This window comes from Rhododendron vialii, chromosome 10a (assembly GCF_030253575.1).
Source record: "Rhododendron vialii isolate Sample 1 chromosome 10a, ASM3025357v1".
Lineage (NCBI taxonomy): Eukaryota > Viridiplantae > Streptophyta > Magnoliopsida > Ericales > Ericaceae > Rhododendron > Rhododendron vialii.
Window position 1 is genome coordinate 14,320,524 of NC_080566.1, and position 12,997 is coordinate 14,333,520.

The window sequence follows — 12,997 nt, forward strand, 5'->3', positions numbered from 1 at the left end:
TACTCACTCCGTCTGTTTTTTATGGTCCAATATTCCATTTTGGATTATTCCGTAAGTGTTAATTTTAAAGTTTGTGGGTAAAAGTTGGTACATTTTCTATCTTGTGCCTATGAGTAGATTCTTATTTGAAAAGTTAGTGGATAAAAGGACGATGAGAATGTCTTCATATAGGGCAAATATGTAAAGTGTAATAATAATATCTATAATAAGTTGAATTTATGAAGTTGAATACTTAAAAGAGGACGGAGGGGAGTGGTAGATGAGGATTTGCCTTGCTTAAAGAGTTTTTTAAGTGATTTTTTCTGGGTGGGTGTGTTGATTCGTGGATGACAATGCATCCTTTATTCTTTTCTTTGCAAGGAAACCGTTGCTCCCTAGGGGAAAAAAAGAGAACGAATAGCTGAAAACCAAATTCAGAACTGAATCAAGGTTCAACCAGCTCGTAAACTCTGGAGTGTTCGGATCCAAAAAAAAACTCTGGAGCGCTGATATTCAGTAACAGGGTCTCGGATAAATGATCCATTTGCCAAAAAAGGACGGTTCCTGGAACAGAAATTTTGACACAAAAATAATCGGAACCCTACGCTAATGAAACCGGTTCCATTTGTTTAAAACACATTTTTAAAAGTTTTCGTAACAAATCAACTCTTTTGAATATCGGTAAGAACGTGATCAATTCATTCAGTTTTTATCCTGTCAAATTTAGGAACAAATATCGATCAAGTTCTTAGAGATATCCGAATAACTTTATTTTTTATGGGAACTCTAGAAAACATATTTTCAAATAAATTGAACTGCTCTAATCATTTGAGTCCCCCACAAGGTTGTGCGGTCAGAAATTGCGTCTCCGAAACTGGTCCAAACCGGTCCGTTACTTAAAAGGGTTATATCAACGCCATTCTGTACTCCAGTATACACCTACTACAGTACCACAAGCAATGCCACAATGCGGATGGTTGTATATATGAATAAGGAGAGTAAATTCTGAAAAGTTAAGAATTTTAGAATGAAAACAGACGAGACGATTTCAAAGACAACTTTAAATGATTCGAACGGGATACAGGCGTGTTTTTTAGGATAATCAAAATGAGTGCACATGAAGCTATCCCTCATTCTATTTTCCCTCTTTTATTTGTAATTCGGGCTAGTGATCTTCAATCTTCTTCAAACCTTTCATATCTGTTGTTTCCACCCTGCATTAAGGCGAAAGAAGGATAAGGAAAAAGAAAAAGACACCACGGAAATCGTAATAGCAGCACATTGTGAGAGACAACAAAATCTACTGAAATGATAGATCGATCCACAAGGAAATGCTAGCACAGAACCCAGAACCAATTTACAGCTATGAGGCAACTCTCTTATCAGGGAAGAAATTATTTATTTTTTTGGTAAATCGGAAATTTTCAGGGAAAATATTCTCTTTCAACAAAGAAATTAAAAGATCAAACTCAACAAACCATTTTACCCAAATCTTAAAGGCTCAATGACTAGATTAAATCGTCCATAGGTATGCAAGTGACCACCTGATTTCCGCAAAACAACAAATTAAAAAATCCCATACTCCCGCAAAACTTCAATACCCAGCACTACAATTACTAGCATCCATAAAAAGAGCACCATCAACTCCAACGAGATTTGACGGCGGCCATAACTAAAAGTAGTAATGAAATGAATCAGTAAGAACGAAAGCTATATGAAAACTTACGTTGTTCCATAAAGGACAATCTTTTGAATTTTCGTAACGTCAGACCCAGACTGATTGTCCTCGACAAAAATAGTCAAGCTGAGATGGCGCCATTAGTAAGATCAAGTCATATCCTCACCAGATCAAGTAAATGTAAAATGATAATTATGTAAACATTTAAATACCTGCGAACATTTTGAAACTTCACATATTTCAAGACTACAGGTTTACCCTACAAAATTACACATAAGAAGACATGTAACCGCATATTCTAACTTCTACCTCTAAAAAAATTCCATGAATTTGAGACATGCTTGCAGTAGAAATAACTTTGATAAGAAAAAGTTACCTGCAGATTTTCCGGGGATAGAACAGCTGTGTCACTTGGAGGAAAGTCGTTGACATTGCTGTAAAGATTAGTACGATATTTAGAAAGATTCACTGTGAATAGCAGCCACTACTATAAAACCGAATGTCCAACGTCAAAGTTACGAAAATCATTGCTCAAACTCTACCTAAATCCCATGTGTTCCCTGTTAGCGTAAAGTTTCACAGTTTTAGGACCTGGAAAACAACATCTGCATTAATACTGAAAAATTATACGTAACAGCATTTGGATCACTTAACATGGATCCAGTTCACTAAACTACAAACAAGGCAAAATACTTGCACAAGATGCATGCAGAAAAGAAATCTGAAGATGTTTGCCCAGGTATAATACCCAGCCGTAAGATTCTTCTTTCTTCCATTATTTGTAAGCACTTGCTTAGTTTGTAGCAAAAAGTACAAACATAAAGAGTAGAAAAGACTAGGATGTCCAAAAGCTCAGTAGCAGGAAGTCCTACGTCGGCTAGCTATGACGGTGTTCCTCTGTCAGAGTGTCGCCCTTGCATTTTAATCCACCTACTGATTCTAGTTTGCTCCAAGGAGCTCGATAGTTCTTACAAAGAAAAATGACCAATTACAACATCGGAACTTGCAGTGACTCTTGCTGACCTTGTCCACATTTAAGAGTTGGCCTAGGAGGCTTGGGTTATTGGGACTGACACAAAGTATTTGCCATAACTGAATGAGATACTGTGGCACAACAAGTATAAAAATGAAAAGAAATTACGGAAAAAAGGCCGAGATCCCATATTTGGAGACTTCAACTCTAGAACACGACCACCGGCCCCAGAAATTTCTTATTACACAAGACTCCGAAGGTGAAGTTTTCATAAGTTTCAGAAACATAAAGGACCAAGCATGTAAATCTCTACCCTGTTCTCATGCGTCAAGTATCATTCCCTCTTTTACTAGTTTCCTGTTTTAAGAAATGAAAATGCAAACAATTGCCCTTAGGGTAGTGGACCTAGTGGTTGATGTGTGCAAAGTGCATTTTGATATCCCTGAAAAGTGTACAAAAATCTGCAAACATTAATGAAATATGTGAAATGCATATTCAAGTATTAAGTTTTCCATCATCACGCAGATATTATTAACCACCGTCCACAGTGGCAAGGAAGACCATCTAAAAAAGAGGTGTGGCGGGCTTATTTTCATGCCACCACGTGTTAAAGGAATTAGCACTTTGACCAGCCTTGGACTTTGACTTTGTTGACTCCTTGATCTTTCTTTCTCCTACAAAACACAACCAATCAAAGACAGACCACCTGCTGAGTGGTGGCTGGAGTGCCCCTCGATGGCTTAGTTAGCACCGGAGCTAAGGGCCTCAGCTGCTCGAACGCAATTAATGTTTTCAAAGGCACAACGCTCCAGGATGTTAATTTTGGGCAGAGAACCACAAAGGCGTTCCACCATCTGTCAGACGCATATGCTTCACACTCCTTCTTCACTCAGAGGACCGAGGTGAACGCATCAGAAGAGATGACTTGGAGTGCTTTTAAAAGTTGGATCTACTAATGCACTATGTTTTTATTCCTTGCCATCCTTTCTTGTGAATTCTGTATACAATTTATTTTTTTTGCGAGGCACCTTTGTATGGCGCAAACACTAACCCCATCTTTTTATGGTAATTTTACTTAATTTTAGTTTACAAATTAAAAGTAAAAACTCCAAAGGCTTATGCCGGCCTCGCCTCATGAGAGATCAACAACCTCGCCTCAAGCTTTTGCCTCTGAAAACTTTGGACACATCCAAGTGAGCAACTAGCTCGCGATGGGTGTCTAGAGTTCAGTTTTATCGAGCCCTTTCTTCCATGATAGCTCTATTAATAGGCCATTGGTGAGGCTTTAACCTGGGTTGGTAACCATTTGGCTAACCCTGGTCAGGGGTCACAATTGCCCTTTATGGAATCTTGCAGTGTTGCGTTGGTCTAACTTGAGTAGCTTTTCTGCCACAAAAAACTTCTTAATTAATTGGACATAACACAATCATTTCTAATGTGCATGCCTTGCCAATGGTTAGTGCTCAACAATCTGCTCATGCTATAATAATTTGGTTTAGGAGGTATGTTTTGCCCCAGCCAACGACATGGCAGCTTCCCCTCCTGATCGGATTCCCGTGTGCTCACTCGAACATTCTCAGAGCCGAGTGAGTCCATCTTGTTCAATTGTATCAAGAGCTCTCTTCCTTTGGACATGTTAATGCCGAGCGCTTCTCTAGTTGGCTTTTAGCATGGGATGTAAAGTCCGAGAAGATTTTTGGTCGGCATCATTCTTGCCGATGTCATAAGATTGGCGCCACGTGTCGTCATGCCATTTATTACTTTGTTGTTACCTTCTTGGTTATCCTTGATCTTTAGTTCATAATTGCCATTTCTAATTTCACCTCCCACAATAGGCACTGGTCGCTTTCAGAATGTGTAAATCCATTTTCTTGAAGGCAACAAAAATCTCTATTTTATTTGTTTATGTCAAAACAAAATATGTATCTCCAATGCTCAAAGCATTAGTTGGTTAATCACTCAAAGCAGAATAGTATCCCTTGATATGAATGATGAGTAACAAGGCTAGAGAATGCCTCTTTACCCATTGGCATTCTACATTTGACGCAAACTCGAGCCAACTAAATATTTGTTTTGCTACATAGTTAACTTTGACAAAAGACCATTAAACTCACTCAACCAAGCTGATGAAGATGGCACACACTTGCCTTTTTCCTATACCATGACCTTTTCCCAAACATCAAAAGGATGCATGATGGGGGTTCAATGAGTAAGAGCAGCCCTAAGTTGGCCTATCACATACACGACATAACAATCAACGAAACTATTAGCGTGCAGACATCAGCAAAAGCATACGCTATCACCACCACACCCTGCTGCAATTTCGGAAGAGTCGAACTTGATTCTCTGTAGGAGGGAAAGGAACCTAAGCCACTCGGTGTCCCTAGGTGACTCCATTGTTGAAAACGTTATGATTGTCCTATGCATCATCCTCCCACCATCTATGATCTTCGAGAAGGCAAAAACCCTTCTATTATGTTGCCATGGAGTTCCAATCAAAGATTTTGCTTTGTGTTTTGTGTATTCTTAGGAGAAAAAGACAGCGTTGGATTCCATAAGCACAAATGTAGGAAAGACAACCATGGTGCTCCTACCAATTACAGAGTTATAGAAACCTTAAATCTCCATGATACAGTAGTACCATTTTAATGTATTGCCAAAATTCAACCTATTGTTGAAAACATAGATTACAACCAGAACAGGGTGAACAGTTCTTCTACACGACTCTCGATAAAAGTGCGCAACAACAAAAGACAAAGAAAGGGAGAGGAAGGAAACACGATCAAAGCTAATTAAAGGACTATGGCTCAATTGTCAATGACAAGAACAAGCTTTCAAAAGAGAGAGTAAAGGTGAAAATTACCTTCATCTTCAGGTCCATTGATGGCAATAGAATGCAGTTTAATCACTTGGGTAAAAGGTATATAAATCAGAAGCTGCTCATCTGCATCACTTTCGAGATTCAAACCTTCATCTTCTCTATAGCCCTGATTCATAAGCGAAAGAATAAATAGAAGCATAACAATAACAGTCATACAGACTACATATATACCAACAGACAAAGGAAGGAGGGACAACAAAATGCAGCATGCTAACACAGCCCTTCATTTTATGAGAAAAAAAGGACAAAATTCAGACGTACCAGCAAAGAAAATCTTGCACAAACTTGCTCATGAAAGTATAACAAATTATCCATTTTTGGCGATAAACAAATTTGTGTTTAACATGTAGACTTAACAAACAAAAATCACTTCTATTGCTATGTTTATGTCTTAAAAGTAGGAATAATCTATGTTCCAAGGATATCTGTAAGCAACTGTGTCAAACACTTGACACTTGGCCAAGGGTGTGCAATATGCGTTATCTCTATTCATTCCTTCACTCCATTTGTTTCAAGTGTATTTGGAAGTTGTAGACACCCCAATCTGGGCTTCCAGATTAGTTTACTTACGGTATTTGATTCCCAATGATGAAATAGATCAAGAACACCTCGGGAATGATAGAGTGTTTGAGCTTTGAGTGTTTGCAAAACCCTTGAACCTAACCTAGCCTAAGCCACTTCAAAAGAGCCAAAAAACCCTATTGGCACGCGTTGGTTGAGAGCCCGCGCGCGTAGATCAACTTGACAAGTGTTGGTCAATGGTCAAAGCTTGATCGTTGACCAACGCATGAGTAGGTGGTACACGCACGCCAGGGTGCAACCGTCCCGCGCCAGGGCGCACCATCGCACGACAGAGTGGCACCATCGCGCGCCAGACTGACTCCATCGTGCGATGGTCCAAGATGTCCCCATCACCTTTATCAGTTGGGAAGCTTAGCCACCAAACAAACTTCAGCCAGCCTCGTGGACTGGCTGAGCTCCTCTCCTTGCACCAACCAGATTCACCCTCTTCTCTCTCTATAAATACCTCCCTTTGTTCATCTTTTAAAGGGTTACAAAATTTGAAAGGTTAGAAAATCCATACACCTTTGGTTACATAGCCAAGCAACAAGCATCCAAGAACATAGCTTGTTCTTCCACCTCAATCACTCAAACACCTCAAACAAGCTTCAAACCTCAAAGCTCAATCTCTTTCAAACTCAACCAAAGATATAGCGTACCTACTAGTTTCTGTTCTGATCCCTGAGGGGGGCTGGCAGGGCCAAGGTTGGTAATTAATACCAGTCCTGGTCCTAAAGCTGGCAAGGTTTCAAAAACCGTCATGGTACGAACCAGCGCGCGATGGTCCCACTCTCGCGCGCGACACTCCGTGGTTGCGCGCGATGGACCGCGTGGGGATTGGTGTCCTATTGTTTTGTGTATTTATTTACATATAGATCACTCTGCAAGCATGTAAAAAACTAGTTTACTGCTTTTCTTAGTAAAAACTGTTAGCTTTGTAGTTAATTTGCATTTTTGTTGTCTTGGAGTACCCCTGGGACTAGGGTGTGCAAAAAAACCGAGACCCAACGGACCCGACCCGACCCGAAGGGTTTCGGGCGGGGCCGAACATATGGTTCGGTCGGGTATGGGTACACTTTTCCAAAAAAATCAGTTTTCGGTTCGGGGCTCGGGGTGTTGTTTTTCTTACCCGACCCGACCCAAACCGGACCCGACCAAAAAAATCGGTTACACGGACGGGTATCCCCCCTCCTTCGGTTCGGGTTCGGGTCCCAAAAAAGTGATAACCGACTGGTCGTGTCGGGTTTGGGTTCAGGGCCGAACCCGACCCATCCGACCCGTGCACACCCCTAGCTGGGACCTTTCTGAGTATGTACCAGAACCCAGAAACGTGTACATCACACACTGGTTAAAAGGCTCAGACCATCGCGCGCTAGGGCGCACCCTCGTGCGACAGAGTGGGCACCATCGCGTGCTAGAGCGCCTCTGACCAGTGAGTGGCCTTGCATGGGTAGCTTGGCTTTAGGCTATTATTTTGTCCCTGCACTGTTTATGAGGTGTTTTATTAATTTGTAGGGCTTTTACAGCCTTTAAACTGTATATTATGTTGCTTATAACTGCGTGGTTTGTCCTGAGTGTGCACTGGTCCTTCCAAAGCCCAGAGGGTTTGAGAATAAGAGCTGTGGGTTTGAGCTCACCGGCGTGCGCGTGTCTTGGAGTTGCGCGCGCAGGAGTAAACAACGTGCAGTGACTTATTCAGTGCATGCTGGTTTCTTCCTTCACAAGTCACTCCAAAACAAGGCCTCCCAGTTTGTTTAAACTCCCACAGGAGTCTGTTCTCATCCTATACTAACTGCCATCCATGCTATTCTATCACATCCTGCAAACACGTTACAGTTTTAATCCCCTTTAATTGTTCCCCCGTCCTAATTGGCAAAAAAATTGATTAATCAAACAGAATCGCAAACATGTTTCGCAAATGCCTAAGTAAAAACCGATCTCCGGATTGGGCGAGAGGGGTGCCTTAAAACCCTTCCCCTTTCGTAACTTGGCTCCCGAACCCAGATATGGTTATGACGGACTGGTGCCTTCACCTTTTTCAAATCAAACAGCGCAGCGAGTGTTTCAAGTTCGGTTCCTTAGGTGTCGGACCTTCAAACCCAAGTGGCAACTCTGAATTGAGCGCTCGTCTGTCAAAAAAAAGCGCGCTCATCGATCCGCCCTTTTTTTTTTCCGGGCACGCTGCCCACAGAAGTAATTAACATGTCTTCTGACAATATTTCATGACATGGAGTTGATATAAGAGTTCATGGCCTGTCTTGCATCCATTCTGTACATTCCCAATCATATGCCGATGTCATAATTTAAGCTAAACACTTGGACATGCGTTCATAATCGATACTCGCACCGAGTCCATGCAACATGGGAAATAAGTTCATCGTAATCTTAGCACTTGAAACTAAATTCCCTGAAACTGAAATCTCACCTGCAGAAAACACAGCTCTTTTGACTTCAAACTCCAATAATAATATCCAGAATGATGAAAGAAACCCTACATGCTGAACTTGAACCTCAGGCATGGCACCACATCTAGCTTGGGTTTCTCATTAAAAGCTCTACATTACCTGCAACCAATGCAGCCACCCCATCTAGTTTCGGTTTCTCATTAAAGCAGAAAGTGCCTTGCCCTTGCTCAAAATCACCACCCACAACACCTTCACCTCAAGAAGTAGGAAAATAATCAGAGGAAGAAGACCCAGGGAAACCAAAAAGACTGCTATATTTGAGGTTGCAGCCTACTTGGCTTCATTCACAACTTTGAAGTGGCCCCATCCTTCTTGAACAGTCTCTAGTCCCAGACCAATTCCCCTGCTAGCCAATGTTGCCATCACCAACGCCTTCCCCTTTCGCCACATCAAACTAATCATACCAAAATAATTGGATTGGACAATCTAAATTCTATATCTAACAGCCAATGTTCTAAAAACTGCTAGACGCTAGTCGGGCGGAAAAGGGGGCACCTAGTACCTAGGCGCTAACTAGTCGGCCGCCTAGGTGCTAGGCAGGGCCGAGGGGGACTAGTCGTAGCCGGCAAAATAATCTAGGCGTTGGACCACAGCCTAGCGCCTAAGCGGGGACTAGTCCACCTAGGCTGCCGACTTTTAGAACATTACTAACACCACCCCAACCTGAAATACTGAACCCTTGATACTTAAGCAAAATCACTGTAGCACTGTATGTAATGTAAATATGAAGTTATTTGATGGAACTTCTAGCTGTGTCCAAGTAATTTTGTTTCCCCTTGCAAGCGTTAAGTCCTTTAGATTCTGCTCTTTCTCAATATCAATCAAGTTACCATGGCCATAACACAGTTCAGTGTCCCCATACAAAAACTTTTGACTCCCCAAAACCCTCACATCGCAGGTCCACATTCCTAAAACCTTATCCCTTTGCATAAGACTTACAGCCTAATTTAGTGGTCATCAACACTTTCTTCCAACAACACATTTTGTAAAATCAATTGGAAACAAGATAAACTGTTACACATATAAATGAGGCAAACTGTTACACATATACACATCAATACTTTCTTCTAACAACGATTCCGATGGTAAACTGACAACTAAATAAAATTCTCCGTTAAACAACAATTACACATATAAATATACACCAGGATCAACAACGAATAGCCTATGGCCCTATAGGGTGATCCTTCCAATTCACTATCACCAACTCTCCACAAAACCAATGCTACAAAGTACCAACAAACACTTATAACATTGTTCCAAGTTTGGTCATGTGGGGCAATTCAATGAAAGGAGAGATGGTGTGAGAATACAATTTCGCATTGGGTCAACCGTCAAAGCATGACCGTTGATAATTCCATGTGCCTCAAACAATAGTACCAGCAATATCATCTGCCAAACTTGGCAGTCTGCAACTGTAAAAGTGTTTGTTCATTTTCCACCCTCTTCTAGATTTCTTTTTCCACTCTTTTCTTCTTTTGATAATCAATAAGGTTTCTTTCCACTCTTTACACTTGCATTGGGGTCTCTGTCACACTTTTTCCTTTTCCATGACTCCTCTCTCGATTTCTTTTAAGTTTAACTCTTTTTTCCCCTATTATTAAGTGGACAAGACATTTGAACCATCGCAATCATCAACAAGTGCAAATCAAACCAGACCCAAATGAGCAACTTGCGTTCTGCAAACAAGCAAGCAAATTACCGAAGTGGAAAAACAATTGAGAGTTCCTTGCTTATTACACCTAGCATCACAAAAGATCTATCAAATATCAAAGAGTATTCTCAAGAAGTCCTAGTATAGTTGAAACTGAGGCAACAAATTTCTTACCACTGTCTACCTGCATTGCATAGGACAACCGACAACTCGCGGGAAAATTCATGGTCAAAATAGGTGTATACTAGCGGAAGGTGCCCACACAATGCGCATGCTTGTAAATTAGGCAAAAATACATAAATCTGAATCTGGGTGGTTTTAACAAACACCAAATAACAGAGAACGACATAAACAAAGCCCAAGTAACTGACAACACGTCTTATATCAGAAACATTAAACGACACACAACATTCTGCAGTGAGGTAATCAGCTGACGAAGCTTACCTGTTTAAGGGCATTGGCAAGAGAGTGACTAGTGCTTTGATTGAGGCATTCGACTCCCGACCAGTCTACGAAGTCGAGAAGATCCGCCTAATCAAAAAGGTTCACGATTGGTACCAGAAAGTGTTCAAATCATCAGTTATAGATACATGTTCAGAAAAAAGGATATATGTATCGTATATAGTGATTGAAAAAAAAGAAAAAAAAATATTGGATAAAAATGGTAATAGTACTAACTAGGGTTTTCTGAGTTGCAGAGGCGGATTCAGCAGACATGGTGATGGTGGCGTGCAAATGATTCTCTCTCGGAGACAACAGCAACGGAGATCGCAAAGAACACGAAATCTATGTGTGTGAATTTTGGATTAGAAAAGCAAGACGTCGCGCTAGATTTAAGGGAAAAACCAAGAATTTAGAGAATTACAATTGAATCCTTGAGGTTCTGGAAATTACGTCCCAGCCCTAAACCGATTCGGATGGCACCACAAATTTTCATCTCAATTAACCGATAAACGAACTCAAGAATGGGTTCAACTTTAAAAAAAAAAAAAAAAAAACCCATAAACATGTTCAAAAAACTATTTAACCGACAAATAGTTTTGGGGAATTTTTAAGCCGGCCCCGTTTTCTAGGTTCGGACTTCAAATAGTCCTGACAAAAATTTATTCTTCTTTATTTTAGTTCTTTATCTTGACTTTTCATTCATTTTTACTATTTTGCCAATTCTTCTTAACTTTTTATCTACGTGTCCATTTCTAGTAAAATTTATATTTTTAGGATCAATTTCTTATCCATATTATTTCGGACAAAAATACCCTTGGCTCTGTGAACTACACTAATTCTCATAATCAGTTCTATGAGAACTATGTGAAATGGCCATGTGAACTGAAAAATACACAGTTCAATTAGCCTCACTACACACTAAAATACATAGTTCTCATAGAAAATTCATAGTTCTCATGGAAAAATACAAAGTTCTCATAGACAATCATCATGGACAATAACAGTTCTCATAGAAAAAAACACGTTTTCATAGAAAAAACAAAGTTCTCATAAACAGTTCTCATGTGAAATGGCCATGTGAACTGAAAAATACACAGTTTAAATAGCATCACCACACACTCAAATACACAGTTCTCATAGAAAAATACACAGTTCTCATAGACAATCATCATGGATAATAACAGTTCTCATAGAAAAAAAACACAGTTTTCATAGAAAAAATATAGTTTTCATAGACAGTTCTCATAGAAAATATATGGGTTAATTTTAGAAATAGTCCCTCTAGTTTGCATGCAATCTCAATTTCATCCCTCTAGTATTAATTATATCATTTTTAACCTTGTAGTTTATATTTTGTATCAATTTGGTCCCTCTCACTGAAGGTGTTATTAGAACTAACGGAACTTTGCGGCAAAATTGACATTTCACTCGTAGAGGGACGAAATTGAGACAAAATGCAAACTAGAGAGACTGTTTTAAAAATTTTACATTTTATTTTGCAAAGAGAAACTCATACCTAATATATTTCTCACCTTAATTATTTTTCTTTGATTGAATAATCAAAATATATTTGGGGAAATAAAAAATATTATTTTAGAATATAATACAGATAATATTATGAAATTTGAAAAGAATCCCTTAGTTAATAATTTTGCATTGGGTTTTTTCTTTCAATGGATTTATCTTGATTTTTACAATCCCATTATGTTCTTTTTTACACTATTAGAAAAAAGAAAAATATTTCGTAGCAAAATATTTCATCGCAACTTTTTTCTTATTCACCAAAAAAAAATCTTTATTTTCGCTATTAGAAAGAAAGAAAAATGTTTCATATAGATTAACAAATTGTTTCACAAATTTTTTTTTTTTGTAATCGCATAGAAAAGAACATATATAACGGGATTGTAAAAATTAAGATAAATCCATTGAAAAAAAAATCGATGCAAAGATATTTAACTAAGGGATGCTTATCGAATTTCATAATATTATCAGTAATATATTTGAAAATAATTTTTTTAATTTCCTCAATACATTTTGATTATTCAATTAGAGAAAGATTGTAGGTGTGAGTTTGTCTTTGTAAAATAAAAAAATGTAAAATTTCTAAAATAGTCCCTCTTGTTTGTATTTTGTCTCAATTTCGTCCCTCTAAGAGCGAAATGTCAATTTTACCCACGAGTTCTGTTAGTTTTACTAACGCCGTCAGTGAGAGGGACCAAATTGAGACAAAATATAAACTTTAGGGTTAAAAATGACACAATTAATTCTATAGGGGTGAAATTGAAATTGCACGGAAACTAGAGGGACTATTTCTAAAATTAACCCAAAATATATAGTTCTTTATAAAATACACATTTCTCAT

At 39.1% G+C, this 12,997-nt stretch overlaps 1 protein-coding gene across 1 annotated transcript; it reads right to left on the reverse strand.

Moving 5' to 3' along the window:
* Nucleotides 1-939: 939 nt before the first annotated feature.
* LOC131304712 (PITH domain-containing protein At3g04780) lies at nt 940-11,087 on the reverse strand. Its single transcript, XM_058332052.1, has 8 exons — nt 10,870-11,087; nt 10,636-10,722; nt 5,494-5,617; nt 2,200-2,248; nt 2,034-2,091; nt 1,870-1,916; nt 1,706-1,783; nt 940-1,193 (listed from the first exon to the last, which is right to left on the reverse strand). The coding sequence occupies exons 1-8, from the start codon at nt 10,906-10,908 to the stop codon at nt 1,145-1,147; spliced, it is 531 nt and encodes a 176-aa protein (XP_058188035.1). The 5' UTR covers nt 10,909-11,087; the 3' UTR covers nt 940-1,144.
* Nucleotides 11,088-12,997: the final 1,910 nt, after the last annotated feature.

Coding starts and splice junctions, on each gene's coding strand:
- LOC131304712 (XM_058332052.1), bottom strand. CDS start 10,908: ATGTCTGCTGAATCCGCCTCTGCAACTCAGAAAACCCTA. Junction 2,092..2,199: donor AGGGAACACATGGGATTTAG/GTAGAGTTTGAG, acceptor TAATCTTTACAG/CAATGTCAACGACTTTCCTC. Junction 1,194..1,705: donor ATTGTCCTTTATGGAACAAC/GTAAGTTTTCAT, acceptor GCCTTAATGCAG/GGTGGAAACAACAGATATGA.